This window comes from Apteryx mantelli, chromosome 4 (assembly GCF_036417845.1).
Source record: "Apteryx mantelli isolate bAptMan1 chromosome 4, bAptMan1.hap1, whole genome shotgun sequence".
Lineage (NCBI taxonomy): Eukaryota > Metazoa > Chordata > Aves > Apterygiformes > Apterygidae > Apteryx > Apteryx mantelli.
In genome coordinates this window covers 29,622,590-29,640,820 of record NC_089981.1, presented here as the reverse complement: position 1 = coordinate 29,640,820, position 18,231 = coordinate 29,622,590, and the positions used below count along the sequence as shown (strand labels likewise).

The 18,231-nt window shown below is 35.5% G+C and overlaps 1 protein-coding gene across 1 annotated transcript in view; it reads left to right on the top strand.

Annotated features, from left to right (window-relative positions):
• Positions 1 to 18,231, top strand: part of SBF2 (SET binding factor 2) — a 281,893-nt gene that overhangs the window by 168,801 nt on the left and 94,861 nt on the right. The window contains exons 14-16 of the mRNA XM_067296115.1: positions 2,049 to 2,253; positions 4,681 to 4,790; positions 6,745 to 6,894. Coding sequence (XP_067152216.1) covers positions 2,049 to 2,253; positions 4,681 to 4,790; positions 6,745 to 6,894 — 465 coding nt within the window. The remainder of the gene's footprint in view (positions 1 to 2,048; positions 2,254 to 4,680; positions 4,791 to 6,744; positions 6,895 to 18,231) is intronic.

Genomic DNA, 18,231 nt, shown 5'->3' with positions numbered 1-18,231 from the left:
ATAAATGGCATGTGAAATAGTTTTTCTCATCTTCTGGCTTTTTCCTATTATATGTCATCTGTCACCTGTGCTGAGGTTTTTTTCCCTTTATCTGCCTTGCTCCTATGGGCATCTGCTACTGTCATCCTCAGAGCTAGATTTTTGGCTCATTTCTTTAAAGAATTTGTAAGGCTTAGTAGCTTGTGTGTTTTGACTGCTATTTCTAAAGTTGAGGCATTTGGTCTCCTTGTTGCCTTGTGCTCCTGTAAATGAAAGTACTAAGCTAGCTCCTGTTTTTGAGTTTCACCAAGCCAGTTGTGCTTGTACAGTGGAAACCTATTGCATTGAATAACACTCTTTGGCAGTGGTACATACCAGTAATAAGTAATAGCATAGAATCAGATTGCATAAGATTGAATTCAAACATGATTAATAACAACCTGTGGTATATGAATGAAGAGGGGAAAAAAAAACCTGTTTTGGTTAATTGATCTTCACACTACTCAGGGCTTGTGAGGTGTGGTCCTATTAACAGTGGTAGTAGAATCCTTGCGAAAATTTAGATCTCTGCTGTATTTTGGAAAAGGTAGAACTTGAAGCAAGACAAAAAACAGGAATCAGCTATTTAAGGAGAATATTACAAGAAATGGTGAATTCTCATAACTTCATATGATATCTTCCTATCTCTTCAGATAAACCCTGAACATCTTTTTGGAAAGTATGTTTTAGACAAGTTGAAATCAATGTGGAGGGTGAAATTTAGTTATTTGTGATACACAGAATTTTTTCCAGTTGCTGAACACCACATGCAGAAGATCTGGGTCCACATGCAGGAACACACGTTGCACTGACATTGGGATTGACAGGTGCCAGGGGAGCATACATACACAGAGAAAGAAGTCAGATATCCCACACACCCAAGGCGGCTCTGTTGTATGGTATAGGGCATACTTTGTTACTGTCTTTAGTATTGCAGTACTGCATATTAATGTCATAACTATGTAGTAGTGGATGTAGTAATTGTTTTGGTAGAGCAAGTAAGTTAAGAGTTCTGCAATGTGAAACTGAGGTTTTTGGTATTTTATTCGGAAGAGAATTCTCCAAGAAAACCCAAAAGCAAACATAAAAACCTTCTTCACGGGTACTTACTACATATTCTTTTAAATAAAAAGAAAACAGCATAAAAGACTGAGTGAGATATGATTGCAAGCAAAAATTTATCTTCACAGTGGAATTTCCTGTAGTCTTTGCAACAATTAAAGACTTTTCTGTCCTTTTAGAAAGCACCAAAATCCTATTTCACAGCTTCTTTTTACTTTGCTTATAGTTTGGGCCCATCGTTTCCTCTCTTTCATCACCTATATTATTCTTTCTCTTTTTTTTTGTGCAAACAGTGAGCCATATGAGATATTTATATGGGTTGTGTAGAAGATAGAAAATTGGTACCTGATGAAGGAGGGCCATGGACTGATAACCCTTTTTTTCTAAGTGAATTTTCACTTTCTAAACTTCATCAAGATGAGAATATTTCTGGTTACTTGGTGAAGAGAAACTGAATGTATTATATTCCACTTAAGTCCTAAATATTCATCAAGTTACATAAAAGTGGCTTAAGAAGCAACTTGATTTTCATTTGCTGGCATTCTTTTTTTGAGTTACTTTGGATGTTCACAGAAATAATTTTATAAAAGCCTTTAATGAGGTTGGAAGTGTTAAAGTTAATGGATCAAGGATGATATTAATTTGGAACATGGTATTAGTGAGCTGTATTAGATATTTTGATTCTTTGGCTTTTAGATGTAACAGATACACAAAGCATCAACAAAATGGGACCTTTTTTTTGCCTGACAAACAAAGCATCCTCTGCCTGCAAAATGGAGGAGAACTTCCATAGGGTTCTCAGTATGTCTGTGATTTAACACTAGCTGTTAAGTGAAATGGGTTCCTCTGTAATATAATTAGTTGCTCGGGTTTTTTTTCCATGTGTTCTAGGATGTTAAGTGGTTGGTGAATGAAACGGTAATACGAAGTAACACATTTGTGTGTCATGTTATGCTTTTGGATTGCAGGAAAATCCAAACCCTCACATAGCATTCCAGAAAGTGCCACGGCCTACTGAGGGCTCCCACTTGCGCGTCCACATCCTCCCGTTCCCCTGGGTAAACGAGGGCCGGGTTCACGAGCTGATGCAGGAAGGCCTCGCGAGGAATCAGAGCACCCCACCTGCCAGTCGGGTGGATAAGAAGTGTGTGGTGCCAGCTGGCCCGCCTGTCGGTAGGTTGCACTGGTACCCAATTTGTATAGTGGTCATCCAAGACAGAGTCTGACCCTGTAACTGACTCGAGAAGCGATGTGGGCCTTTCTACAGAAGGGAAGATTTGATGACCTAAATACATAATTAACATGGCTGCAATTTGTTTTTCCCAGTTTCTTGTTGATACAGTATTTTTAGTGATAATAGTAAACTTTAGTTCATAAACTTAAATGTTTCCCTTTGCATTTTTAAAAAGATTTTTGCATCAGCCTTTAATAAGAAGTTGAACATCTAGAATGTGACTGGCATAATTGATAAAAACAAAAAGGATTCGATCTCAGAACTAATAAGTTAGATATTTTCTCCTCATCTAGGTGTGACAAATATCACCACAGGACAGTTGCACTGGCTGAAACAATCTTTGAACTGTTAAGGTTTCTCCTTTGACACTTGTGGAAGATAGGTAAATTATTGGAAAACTGGAAAAAGACCAAACATAGCATCTGTCTCTCAAAGAAAAGTATGCATATCTCTAAAGAGCAGATGTAGACATTGTAGACCAGTCCATTTAATTTTAATAGAAATTTAATTATAATTCAGTTTAATCAATAGAAAAATTCTCTTCATCGTATTCATACTTATCAGTCTGCATGACAGCATGAACAAGTATCTTGCAGGAGTCACGAAGCTAGCAGAGCTTGCAGAGTTATTGAAGGGTGAGATTAGAATTCAAATCAATCTTGAAAAATTAGAGATGTGGTCTCTGAATTTTGTACTTTTCTGTTGTTTTTCTTCAAGTAAGGTGCTGCACTTGCATGGGAATGACCAATTGAGTAGGCAGCAGTTTTTCAGAAATTAATTTGGGGATTATAACTGATCAGAGAGCAAACATGAGACAAGAATGTCAAGCTATTGCAAAAAAAGGCAAACATCTTACTAGGAGGTATGGAGTACAGTCAGTGAACCCCATGGAGAAATCCTTTTGTTGTACTCAGTAAGACCTCAGCTGGACTGTTTGTAGCCATTTTTGGGCACTGGCAGACTGTCTCCATTTTTGGTTCTATTGGAAGGAGTCCAGAAGAGAGCTACAAGAATGACCAGCAGTCTGGGGAACGTGACCTACACGGAAGGATTGAGAGTTGTTTAGACTAAAAAATAGAAGACTGAAAGGACACATAGTAACAGCCTTCAATTACATAAGAGGCTGTTAAAAAGAGGAAGGGAAGAATGCGTAGTGATGAGAAATAATGGTTGTAATTGCAGCACAGAAGATTCAAGTTCTATGTCAGGAAAAACTTTGTAAAATGAGGATAATGAGGCATTTGAATGGATTTCTTGTGAAGCCATGGAGCCTCTGTGATCGCAGAACTTTGAGAACATGTTAGACAAACATCAGGAATAACATAAATAGGGTTGATCCTGTCTGGGGACAGCAGGATGAGCTAGATGGCCTCTTGAGACCACTTCCAGCCCTATTTCTCTTTGGGTTTATAAAAGAAGAGGATAAACTCTACCTGCCTTTGCTGTTAATTATATCATTGAATGCATTACCTCTAGAAAATGTAAATGGTATATGGTTCTGTTCTATTATCTTTCTTTAAAAATGTTTCCAGGTTAAATGCAATAGAAAAAAAAATTTAATAAGCTTATTTTTATGTCAAAGTTTTATATTTTTTCCAGGTACAACTTTTCACACTATCTTCTGTGTCAAAATCCTTAGATATTAGGTGCTCATTAGGTGCTACAGAAAGGGCAAGTTTTGCTCGTATGTTCTACTTACTTGATACTAAATAGAAAAAGAGAATGCTAGATCTTTCATTCTGAATTTTCTTGAAAATTCAGAGCAAAACACCGTCTTAAGAAAATTATCTTTAGAACTCAGCAACTTGGAATCTAGATAAGAGAACCGGTTTGTCAGGTTTTATTCCATGTCAGGGAATTCTTAACATGGCCAGTTTACTCTCAGAATTTTTGTCCTCAAACATATGCACACATGAATCCCTTAAGAACAAAATAGTGATCTGCTGCTACATACAAAATATGTAAGACTACATAATTCACTGAGCAACAGGGGTGTTTGTGTATGTGTGCATGTATGTCTTTTATATTATTTTATTATTTATTTATATGTTTCATTAGTATGTTAACATGATTATATTTAGTTTTAGCAATTGGAATTGAGTTGTGCCTGCATAAGACAAATGGAACAAGTGGTAAAGAGAATCAACTGCCCTAGTTAAAATTCAGAGCATTGTCATCTTCAGATAGCATAGGAAATCCAAAGATTTAGGATTCTGTGTTCCTGTCTGTATGTGCCTACTTAATGACACTTAACAGAATAAAATGGTTGCTGTGTTAAAAGTTTTTTCATAAAGAACTGACTGGTATTTTCTCTGGCTCTTGCAAAAGATGTTTCACAGATATATGTTCTTCTTTTTCTTTGTTAGTTTCCATAATGGAAAAAGGAAGCACAGTTTTCAACAGTGCTCAAAGGCTAGAAGTTGTTAGAAACTGCATCTCATTCATTTTTGAAAACAAATTTTTGGAGACTGAAAAGGTAATAAAATAAAGTGTTAACTTTTCCAAACAAGCATCCACTTCTTTTAGTGAGCAAATGGTGACCAGCACCTTGTCACAAATTCCATTTTCAAGTCTTATTTTGTCTAATGATTATTTTTATTCATTTACATGAATAAAGTAAGCAATAAAACTAATTATTTAAATGCAATACCATGTGTAATATGCGGCTAATGCATTTGAAAACTTGTTTGCAAATACTAAATGGGTGTATTGATGCTCTCTTTGCTTAATTTTGTTACCATTATACATAGTGTGTCCCACATGATATTTTTAAAAGGGTGTGTATTGGTCTAACAGTGTTAATCATGAGGAATGTGAACAGAAGACAGGCATAGTCACTTCACTGTTTGTCAACCAGTGCTCTTTCTAAATTTTCAGTGAAATTGATTTTACTGTTTTTAAGAAGCAATAATTTGATAGAACACAGAGGTGAATGTCAATACTTGGCATGCCCATTTTTAGTAAAATGTACTAGTGAGTTGTTATCCATGGCATTTTTGCTTTTTCACATTAAGATGTTGTCAGTTTTTGAAGATTGTAGTTTTTGTAGTTTTCAATTATTGATTGTAGAGCATATCAGTATACAAAATTATGCTATAATAAGCTTAGGAAAAGAAGTGGGCAAAAAAAACCTAAAGCAGAGCTTTACTTACCCCCCTCTCCCCCGCCCCCCATGCCTCCCCACCCAGTTTGCTATGTTGTATGCTAACCTCTATAAAGGTCACATCTAGAGATGCACAGGAAAGCCTGAAGTGATGGATACCTTATAAATAGATTGATACAGATATATATTGCTGATCAAATTTTTATTTTTCATCTCCTCAGCTTTCTGTGTTATTTCTAATGCTCCAAGCCTCTAGGCAGTTTCAAATATTTACATTTAAGGGATAGATAAAGGGGGTGTGTTGTTTTAATTTAATCTGGTGGAATGAACCAGACCAGGTAATACTCAGGAATAGATTTTAAGATTGGACTAGGAATGGATTTAAAGTCTACTAGTCTGATGACCCACCATAAGTGTAAATGACATACACTCAAAGTTAATAAGAAAATGATCATAAAATTATTTTAAGAAATTCTTAGATTTCTCAGAAGAGTATTACCTATATATCTCTGAGATTGTGCTGTTCAAAATAGAAAAGTAGCATATTTTGATTTAAAAGATTTGTAAGATACATTACAGAAACGCTGTTACCACTCCACTGTGACCATATGGGGAAAACCCTAATAAAATGTGTAGTTTTTCAAAGAGTTTTGATATGTGTGTAAAACAGTAGTTTTTAACCTCTTTCAACTTGTGGGCACCTAGTGCTTGCAGTCCCCCTGCGTAGCAAATTTGTCTTTTGACAATAGGCTGCCTTTTCTTACCTATCTTTCACTGCCCATTGAATGTAGTCTAAAATGGAACAATTGAAAATCACTGATGTAGTACTTACTGCATCTTTAGAGGATTGGTACAAAGATTTTATTGGCATTAACTTACGATCAGCTGTGTAACAGTCTTGGGGTCTCAGTGCTGTGAGTATGCCTCTTCTAAAACCATTTGTCATTCACCGCGTATCAGAAAACATGCTAGCTGATCTTGACATGCTAACTTGAGACCTGGCCTGGCTGATATAGATAGAGTACGTACTTTCATGCACAATAATCCGTTTATGCATTCATATCCATTCAATGCCTGTATTTGATTGTTTTCATTTAGGGATGTAGATGAGAAATACTCTTTAATGCATTTGAAAAAGTGGAAAAAATTTAATACTTAATGCTGATTTAGCTTGAGTCCATTATGTGAAATTTTGATATTCAAACTCTGAAGTGGTTCAGGTATATACTTTATTAGAATGTGATTTTTTTGGTAAGGAATGAATAATACTCAATATTTTGGTAGTGTTTCATTTTGTTTTAATGAAGTTGGATTTTCTTGTCTCTAGACGCTGCCTGCTGCTCTGCGAGCCCTAAAAGGAAAGGCAGCTCGGCACTGCCTGACACAGGAATTAGGCCTGCATGTTAAACAAAATCGAGCAATACTGGACCATCAGCAGTTTGACTACATAGTACGAATGATGAACTGTGCTTTACAGGTACAATATGTAAGGATTTTGTTCTCTGGTTCTCTTTTAAGTCCTTCCACAAAACTCCTGGGTTATAATAAGCAAAATTTTGTTTGTAATGATGTGGAGAAGCAAAATAATTGAATTGTAGGACTATGTACTGCAGTGATCTAGCAGATATTACCTGGCAGTGGATTTAAGACATTCTGTAGTTGGAAGGATGAAAGGCAAAATGCTCAGGTCTAGACAGATCTGCCTGATTTTTGAAAAACAGAAAGAATACTATGGTTCTGTTATAAATAATTCAGATTTAATTTAGTTTTGGTAAGTATTGAAGTGATTTATCTTAATAGCTTTTAAGGGTTTTTTTGTATTGAATGAGTGTTAACTTTTCTAGGTGATTTCCACCTATAAGCTTCTGAAATGTGTATTACCACTGCTCAATTAAACAAAATATGTTTGTCCTGTTTGTACAAGTACAAACATATTTCAAAAAAACAGAATAGTTTCTGCTTTTATGATTCTTAGTTTGTCAGAGGCTTTCTGAAGGTGTTTTCTGTTTACCTACTAAGTTTTTCTGCTGATAAATTAAAAAAAATCTGTGCTGAGTAGATGTCAACATCTGGTAGCAGTTACCTATGAGAGTAAAATATTTGGATGACTCTTCTGACCTTCAGAGGAGAATTGAAGATATTTATGACACTGCATTTCTCTGCCTAAAATCATGATACATAGAATATTGCACCTGCTATGCATTCCGGGCACAGAAATCCTTTTTCAAATCAGAACACAGAGTCATCTAGATGTGCCACAAATTTTAATCCTACACTGGTGATTGTTCCTGGAAAAATTATCTAGAGAAGTTTATAGAGAATAGGAAGGAAATTAGTCCCTTTTTTTGCTATATCTGAGTACAAAAGAGATTGCAGGAGAAAATGAGGACCTGAGGAAATTTCCGTTGCTGAGGAAAAAAATATTGACATCACCTTTTAATAAAGCAATAAAATCAGATTTTCCTCTTGGAGAGGAATTGATGTTTCCTTGGCAGTGATTTGAAGACTCAAAGAGGACCTTAATGTTCATGTAGATGAGTATCTCTGAAGTCATACAGAAGTAAAATAAAATGACTGTTATATTTGCTAGCTTTACTGAGCAAAGGAGCTCAAATCATGCAGAGGAAACAAATGTGTGGAATACAGAGGTGCAATTTTTACCCTCCCCCCCCCCCAATACTTTCTTCCTATCTTTGAAAATGTAAAGTGGAAATTTCCATTTCTCAGTAGTAAGCTCAGCCAATATGAAAGCATCTGAACTCCTGACACTGGGCAGCTAGTTACAAGAAAGTATTCAGTACTATTACTTTTATGACATATGGAATTATTTATTAAGATAAGAGCATGATTTATAATTTGTCCATGCACTTTCTTGATGGGTTTATTTGGAACAGTGTATAAATTTTGACATTTTGGATCTTCCCTATATCAGTTAAAGGCAAAAGCATATTACCACAGTTGTGATGCTACAATAACTTTTTAAGTGAGTTTGCCTTTGCTGCAGTACAGCTCAGCAAGTCAGCATTTTGCTATAGAGACATTAATTCTGTTAGCTGCAAGTCATGAGATCAAGCAATTTAGACAGTGTCTGTTTAAAAAGATACAGAAGTCTAATTTAAGAAATGTGATCTTCCCAAAGATGTATTTGAGATTTAGGGAAATACCACATTAGTTATGATGGATTTTTTTAGAAGAGTTAGATTGCAATATTACTTCAAGACCTCACTGAACTATTGGAATTGTAGAAACTACCTTGCTCCATCTTTTTGCTGTCATATGTCTTGTCACAGATTTTTCTCTCAACTTCACTGCGTGTTCCTGTAAGATACCAACCTAAATATTCCTGTGGTCAGGACATATGTAACGGTCAATATAAAAAGCTGAGAGGAATGGAGGGCCCCAGGCGCAGGTCACAGGTTGAGGAGAGCACTGGCTCTCTGCCTAGCGTTGTGGCCTGAGCTGGGATGTGTGCGCAGCAGGGCCCAGAATGATGGATTTCTCTTGGAAATGCCAGGCTCTCCAACCTCTCCTGGCTTGCTTTCTCATGCAGGTAGGAAATCTGATGCCCCCCCTTTCAGCCACCAAGCCTCTGCTACTGCTCACATGACTTGTTTGCAAACCACATGTATTTCAAGAGATACAGGTTGGCTATTCCTGAAAGTGTCTTTTGAATAAGAGACTGCAGTATTCGCAGTTATTCAGTCTTTGTCTTACTGTGAACAGTGCCGCATATTTCAAAATCAAAAAAAAAAGCATTTTACAAGTTTATTAGATCTCTCCCTTACTGTTCAAAGATTGTCCTGTTTGTTTAGTGTCAGGGTTTTTTTCTTTTAATAAAGTTTATTCTGACGTTTTACTTCAGTCCACAAAAATGAAAGTCAGATGCTTTCTTCAGAGCTGCTATATATACTATATATTACATGGCAGATGACAAGTGGTGTGTTAACACACTGCTGGTAATAATCTCACCATATATGTTCCTACCAGTCTCATTATATCTGTTCTGAAGTGTCTGTCACCACAGTATGTGAAAATAGATTAAGGAAGAGGGATAAAATATTCATACTGCTGCTTCAAATTAATAGCTGTATTACTTTATTGAAAAGTTAAACTTGGGATATATTTCCTCTGTCCAATCTCTAGCCATTTTGCAGCTGCAAAGGGCGGAGGAAGCATTTCACTGATTTCGCTAGAGGTGGTAAAACTTGGGCTTCTCCAGATCTATGATGTTTGCTGCTTTGAGCTGCTCAGTTGAAGTGTGGCTTTCCTTTGCAAGATTCTTCTTTAGCCTATTTAAAGTTTGAAGGTAACAGACAGGACCTCAATGCAGATTTTTGTTAGGTCTATGATATATGGAATAGTACAGTAGAATGTTTTATTGATCTGCCTTATGTAGCAGGTAGGCAGTTACATATCAAGCCCTGTAGTAGACTTTAGGAAGCTTTACAAGTACAGTTAAGGTAAGGCGTGATGCAATAAGTCAGTACTGAAGTGTTAAAAACACAGTTTACTGTCTCTATTTCTCTGGGAAGCATTGACAATCTACTGCTGCTGAAATAAAAATGAAATAAGTATTTTTGGTCATTGCTAGTAGTAGGAAGTTCAAAAGGACACGGAGATCGTATATCTCATTGATTAAAGCAGATGTCTTCTGATGAGGGTATTACTGCAATTAAATCCCCAGTTATTTTTTATCTGTCCTGCCAGTCATCATTGACTGGCCACTGGTTAAGACTATTCTTTCCATTCTCTGAGTAAGAATTCCCCTGACAAATCGTAAACTTCGATAAGCCTTTAAAGCAGCCTCCATTACAGCAATTATTAATACCTGTAACAGCAAAACGGAAGTATTATGTTCTGTTACTTATGTTACTTAGCTAAATTACTGTTAAAGGCCATCTACAGTACTGTAAAAAAAGTATACTGGTTCACAATGTATTCATATAGATAGCGCTGTGCTGTAAAAAACAGGCAAGTATTTCTCTGAAAACAATTTCAGCGGTGTTTGCTTTCTGCTGCTGTGGTTACTTCAGAATAATTTGCAATTACATATAAAATTCTATTTAAAATGTCTTTTTAATTTTCTGTAACAAAATGTTTTTCTCTGACATTTAAGAAAAGGTGACCAATACTTAATTATTTTACCACTAAAAATGACATTTCTTATCAGAGGAACACATTTTCTTCGTAATTTTATTTCCAGCAATACATTTTATTTTTAACTACTAATTAAGAAACAATGAAAAACATGTCAAGGCTGAATTTGCATACTTCTCATTAACTCTTTACAAAGAAACAGCATGAATTGTCCAGATTTTCAGTTGTCTCTCTCTCTTCTCCACACCTCTGATTTACTCTGGTAGCACCAAGTGAACTCTATATCTGCTGAACATAGCAGCACTTAATTTGATAAAACAACAGTAGAGGCAAAAAAGAGCCTGAAAATTTTAAGTTCTCCCACTGTATAGCTGGAGAGTACTTGATGATCACAATTAATAATTTTTATATTAAAAAGATATTACAATCAATTTGCATAAAATACTGAAGAGTAAGTATAAGGATTTCCTAAAATGTGTTTGTTTTCCTGCTTTGCTGGAGGAGAAAATTCTCTTCACCTATATTGGCATCCTGAAGAAGCTTCCTTTGATAGTTGGAATAGATAAAAATTTTCATTTAAAAAAAGCCCCAAAGCTAATGATGCAATACAACACCTCCCTGTCTAAGATGTTGTCCTGTAATGACATAACTGTGTATTAATCACAGAATCACAGAATGGTTGAGGTTGGAAGGCACCTCTGTAGATCATCTAGTCCAACCCCCCTGTTCAAGCAGGGTCACCTAGAGCAGGTTGCCCAGGATTGTGTCCAGACGGCTTTCGAATATCTCCGAGGAAGGAGACTCCACAACCTCTCTGGGCAACCTGTTCCAGTGCTCTGTCACCCTCACAGTAAAGAAATTTTTCCTCATGTTCAGGTGGAGCTTCCTGTGTTTCGGTTTGTGCCCGTAATACCTTAGTTTGGCAAATATGTGTCAAATCTGAAAACATATGTGCCCCAATCATCTGAGTGCTTAATCTAAATATGGTTAGATTTTAGGGGGATTGAAGTGCATAAAACTGTGTTAAGTATATAAATATTTTCAAAACTCTGGCCCTTAGGTGTAAGAAAGGGATGGGGTCTCATGGTGATGTGGTTTAATCTGACAATCTCCAAGTCAGCAATGCTATCTTAGGTCTTGGCTTGCTCCAGTGTCACGTCTGTGTGAATACACATCTGCTGCACTAGCATGTCTGAGGAGTATCTTTAATAATAGACAAGTTGTTATCATTTAAGCGCTTTAGATAATGTCTAATAAATTTTAAGGCTTTTTGTAGTAGCAATCATTAGATATTAAAAGTATCACTCTTAATTCTTTTGTTCATGTTTGTCATTCAAATATAGTTAGAGTATACCAAGTGTACCAAGAGTATACCTAGACTATACAGTATAAAAGACAACTGCAGAAAGTCTTAGTGGCAACCAGAGCAAAATTAAAAACTTAGCCTGTGTTAGATTAGACAAAGGGTCCATCTGGGCCAGCATCTTTTCTTCAGAAATGGCCAAAAGCATATGATAGATAGCATAGATTAATTTTGCCTCTAGAAGTTCTCTTGCAACCCTTCTGAATCACTTTGGTATAATATGGGCTTCTTTTTAGCACTTATCATTGTCTGCTTTGAAAAAAACTTTCATGTGCGAGGTAGTAAGAACATGGCATTCTACAAACGAGATTAAATTCATTTTTCTTATGCAAATATCTTTGGTAATCTATTCTGCCACCAGATAAAGTTTAAAAGCAGTCAATCAGTTCTTAAAATTTAGGCTTTTGAGAACACTGTCCAATAACAAGATAGATTTTATTACTCCTGAGAGTAATACCATGTGTGTGTCATATGATTCAAATTCTTGGCAATATAAAGGTTAAATTAACCAGCATTTCTCATATTTTAGGTTGCAAACTATGTTGTCAAATGTCTTTATTCTGGAAGGTTGTAATAGGTCTCTTTCAGCCATTTTATAATGGCTTGCTTTTTATTACTCAATTTGACTTGCATTCCTGGAAGCAGGGACTCTCAGAAGAGCAGCAATATTAGAAAATATTTTAAGGTATTTTAAAACATACAAAATGTACCATGAAGAGAATCATGGGAGTTTTAACAGCGCCATACTTATTTCTTTTACCATTGTTTGCAAAAATGGGAAAAAACAAATGAAGAACAAAAATCTTTGCAAAACAGTAGTTATGAAAAATCAAATACCAATTAAGAAAATAATCAAAAGTTGATAAAATGAGATCTCACTTAAATTAGGCATAATCACTAATCAGTTCTTAACGATTTAATCTTTTTCATCCTATTAGATGTAATCATGATATTATACAAGTGAAACAAAGGAGATTTCAGCGTTCAAGGCTCATGCTTGATACCTCCAGATTTAATTCCATGTAGTACTGCAGGTTTTTTCTGTCACAATGGGCATGTCATTTAGTTTCTCTGGGCCTTCATTTCCCAGAAGAAATATATGCAGTAGAAATGACAGATTTTTCCATACTGCTGACTTCTCAGGAGTCCACCTGTTATGTTCTGTATCTCATAAAAGAATCTGCTCTTTTTTGAATCTGTCTGATGGTGTCTCTTCCCTAAGAAATTGCAGGATATCTGAATATCAGAGCATATGGCTGAACTGATAGTGTTCATATAACTTTTCTAAGGCAGAGAAGTAGAAGTGCGTTTTAAAAGACTGTATTGCTGATCTGTTTTTATTTTTCCTTTCTTTGCTCTTATATTCATCCCATCTCATGGGATGCCCACACAACCCATGAATTATTGATTCATGTGTGTCCGTGTACTAAATACAGAAAATACGGTTTCTTTCTTTATGGGATTGCCCATGTATGTATTCATAAAGTAGATGGGTACAAATGTGCTGCTGTTGCTCAATGTAGCAGAATTTTCAGCTTTATTACTACCTTTAGAAGTCCAGTCCGCAGTTGCCTACTCTGCAGGTATCAAGGGAGAAAACTACCTTGACATAGTAGTAGCTGCCGTTCTTCTGAGCCGGAACTCTCCCTGTAGAGGTGATGGCCTGCAAAAAATTCCCTTTTGTATGACTCACTAAAATTTGCTTCTGTAGTGATCTTCACCTGTAGAGGTGTCCATCCGCTTTAATTTGTGTCCAGACAGCTAAGGTGGTTGTCTCAAGCTACATTTCACTGCCTCAGTGGTTTTAGTAAAGAACTTTTTGTCCGATAACTACACAGCAGAAAACCCACAACTTCTTTTCATGCTGGCACTGTGCCAGTACAGTGGTGCCCAGAAAAGAGGTTTTTTTAGGTGGCAGGGCAGTTAGTAAATTACTATTTGCCTGGAGGCTTCTGGCACCTACTTGTGGTAATCTGAAAATATTTGTGACTTCTGTTTGGAGTTACCTTCTGTGTGATTATGTGCGACTATTACTTAAAGAAAAAAGATGATAATTATCAATAATAAGAGTTTTGTTAAATGTGTTATCCATATATGCATCTGCCTTCAGCCTTCTTCCCTCTCTGCTTCTGACTAAAATGCGTTTAGTTCACACAGTTCCTGCTCCCCTGTATGTATAAATATATGCACGTACATAATCATGAGGCACAAGGGTGGTATAGATGTATCTATAAATATACATTATATATATATATATATATAAACATGCATATATGCCCATGCAATTGTACAGACATATATAGGTACATATAGATAGACAGATATAAACTCAGTAGGAATGTAGAAGCTAAAATAATCTCCAGGCTCCAGGATGATCAAAGAAGGATATTCTTAGAGTGAATGTGTATCTAGAATATACATCTTAAAGAGCTCTGATTGCAGGTAGCCTTGATTTCCCCCAGTCTTTCCCTCAGTTCTTGTCAGTAGTATGAAAAGGCATCAAAAGTGTCAAAGAATACATATCGTAAATATGACAGTGTCCCTCTTTCTGTTGATCTTTCTGCCATAGATGTAACTTGTCTTCCTTGACTACACGTTTTTGTGTTATCGATTGTGTCTTCATTATGTTTGTATGCAGTTATCAGTAGATACCAGTCTTTTTCAGGGCCCCGGTCCAACACTTTACAAACAAATATCAAATAATGTTAGGTTATTGGTATTAATATAAGATAACATAATTTTTTTTTCTAAGCTTACAGTTATTGTAGTGAATGAATACTGAGGAATACTACAGAACACAAAAAAGGAATAGATATTCGTAGGTGATATACATACTTGTGTGCACTATGGAATAACAGAAAACAAAACAGTACTGCAACAATTCTGAAAAAAATAAGGCCCTGAAAGAACCCCAAAAAATGTTTGTTAAGAGCTGCGATGATCCTGAAGAGTTTGTGCCAGGCAAACATGCGTTGATGTGAGAAAAGGAAAAATGTAAAAGAATTTAAGAAAAAATTGTTCACACAGAGGTACTTGCAGCTTCATCATTAGGTGAGACAGTGTTTACACATCTATATAAGCATTTTAGAAAACATATATAGGATACAGTATTCAAATTTCAGACAGATGGTCTGTATCTTGGTTTCACTGAGTCCAGTCAGGTCATATCTGGCTTATGGATAGATCAATAAAAATGTGATACACTTTTGGATATAAGCTTAAGCAGTAGAGCGTCAGAATGCCTAATAAGCATGACACACTGGGTAACCCACTAGCAGAAATAATGAGACAAGTACAAACTCATCAGTCTCAGATCTCTGAAACATTCTTTGTTCTGAATGGACTTCTTCATTGGCCTTTGTTCAGTCCTCCAATATTTACAGTTAATGTAGGGCATGCTAACATATGTTAGCTCACACGTATGTATCTTATTGAAACCATGTAGCTTCTTGGACCATTGACGTGGTAGGCTGTGACTTCTCTTAAGTGTCATTACTGTTAATTCTATCATTGTGGTTGCCAAGCATTCCTAATAACTCTATGTTCTAAATATTTTTGGTCATCTTGATGAAAAGCAGACATGTGCATGTATGCTACTCACTGTCGTAAATAAAATAACTCTGGGTTAGGAATTGTGTTACGCTGCTGTGTAGTTACTCTGTAGCCTCTCCATGAAAGAGATGGACTGATGAGAGGTAGGAAAAACAAAAATAAGATCTTTGTGGTGTGAAAAGATAGACATTTTGTTAACAGGGTAAGTTACGTGAAACCAGTAACTTCTGTTTTCACAAATGTTATATTAATAAAAATATAGAAAACATTTTTTATTTTAAATTGATATAACATTTCAGTATGGGTACATAATTCAGTGTAGATTGTGTACAGCACTTAGATATTTGTATGTGCACATAGCAATCTGTATGGAGTGTAGTTTTATTGTATACAATAAGTAATAAAATATGATACAGTATTGGTGTACTGTGCTATACCTAGTCAGGAAAAGTGCTTTTGTGGCCACCTGTATGCATGTGTGTGTATGTAGTTTTAGTCTATTAGTACTAAAATGAAGAGCAAGAGTTTGGCAAACTAAGTCTCACTATGGGCTTTCCAACCTCCACATCCCTCTTTAGATAACTGTTAAACAGAGGAGCTGAAAGGGGATGCTTTACTCTGTGCGAAAGGGCAGAGTGTACGCCCTTGATCATTGAGGGTACTTACCAGAAGAAACATTAGAAGACTGTTTTGTTGTTTCTGTAGTAAGGAATTTTAAAAAGTTGCTTGTTTCCAAATCTTTTGTTTTGCAGGAATTTGCATCAAAAATGTAGTATAATGGCTATAAGATCATAAAGTATTTTATTTATTTTTCACATACTGTCATTTCTGAAACAGAACATTGAAATATGTTCAGTCTTCTAATTATTCGGTTGCTATAATGCTTGTATAACCTTTGATTTAAACAATTGAAATCTTGGCAGTTTGTATTCAAAAATTCAAGTGTGATGTGAAGATAAATACCACAAAATACAGCTGAGTACCGGGTTTTGTCAATATTTTGTATAAACTTTCACAAATGCATTAATATGACAAAAGTAAAATAATGTATATATGTGGCATTTTAGAATTTTTAAGGAAAAAAGCATAAAAGAATAAATTTCTTTAAAATAATTGAGCTACCTCTACTGTTAGGTAAACATAAAGTATGCAATGTTTTAGAACAAAATTTAGAAAATAAAGGTGCAAACAAGTGAGAACATATGATGTTCTACATATGTTGTAAAAACTTCTTGTGGCTGTTGACATAAATTTTCATTATCATAGTCCAGATTTATGGCTTTTATGAACTGCTTTTTGGGGTGCATGGGAAAATATCATGTAAACAAGCTATAGTGAAAAGTACTGTTAGTATCATCTCTACAACTCCCCCCCTCCATGCACACACACACACAATTCTTACCAGGTTAGCAAGCTTTGGTGTGTAGTGATCCAGCACTGTATACCAACATTTTTTAAAAGAACAGCTTTTTTTTTTATTACCATAAAAAAACAACAAAAATTCCTTACTTCTAAACTTCAAAACTTCACTTAGGAGGAATTAAATTTTAATTGCATGAATAACATTTTAAAATCTCGTAATGCTTGTAAGTATGCAAATATAATTAATTTTCAGTCTAGACTATGTGATTTTTGAGGACAAAAGCAACTTATTTTGATGAAATTAATGCAATTTCCTCTTGCTCTATAACACCGTGTAGAGACTCTACTCTCAAAGTTAATGGAGCAAACATCACTTTGGAATAGGTATTTGTTCTACCAAAGTAAGTTGCATATGAATGGCATATAATACTCTCTATCCCTTCCAGGTGTATGGAATGAAATATCTCACTTGATCACCTCTTACTGTAATAATGATAAACTCAAAATCAACCTTGATTATGAGGATGTGATGATTCTCAGCACTTCTTCAGAAGCTTGATCTTTTTCGTTATCTGCATTATAATTTCTTTCTGCCTCTGTATCTTAGGCAACTAAGTTTTATATGTTGTACCTACCTTCAACACAATGCTGATGACTTTAATTTTCAACATGTTCTTCATTTTTCTAGGTACTCTTTAATACCTTGATGTAATTGATAATATCATGTGTCTTGTTCTGTGCTTTCAAGCCTTGCAAAATTTTACTTCTGTAAATGTCAGACATGCTGTGTTCTGGTATTTTTCACTTGCACAGGATCATTATCATTAGTACAATCTGGGTTCACAGACAGCACAAAATATGATGCTGCCCACATGTTTCTTGATCAGTATTCTTGCCTGTGTGCCAGCAGAAGCTGGGGTTCCTACCCTTAAGCCAAGTAATCTCTTTGCTGAATAATTCTTTTTTGTATTAGAACAATTTATTTTTTGGAGGTTTTTTTTTTTTTTTCATTCTTAAGAAGAGAAAATATGTAATGCAGGCAAAACCAGTGGACTAAAACAGCCTTTAATTTGTTTTCAGGCTGAAATCAAGACTGTAAACACTATTGATTTCATTGGAATTTAGCTGGTTATATTTATGAAGTTAAAAGGTGTAATTGCTTTTGTGAAAAAGAATTGAAAGGAAAATATTTATTTTAATGGACAGTTTTGGAGCCTTGCCTTTGCCATTTGGGAATAGCTGAAATTCTAACCATATGTGGTTCAGTTTAAAAGCCACAGGCCACAGCTACAGTTATGTTAACACATTTTTTTACTCAGCCTCTGAATCCTATGGGTAAGAAAGTCATAGACCTTGATCCTGACTTGATTATGGTAGATGGCTGCTACCTTCCCAATCCACCACCCGTTTAGCCTAAACCCATACAAGCCACTTACCGTG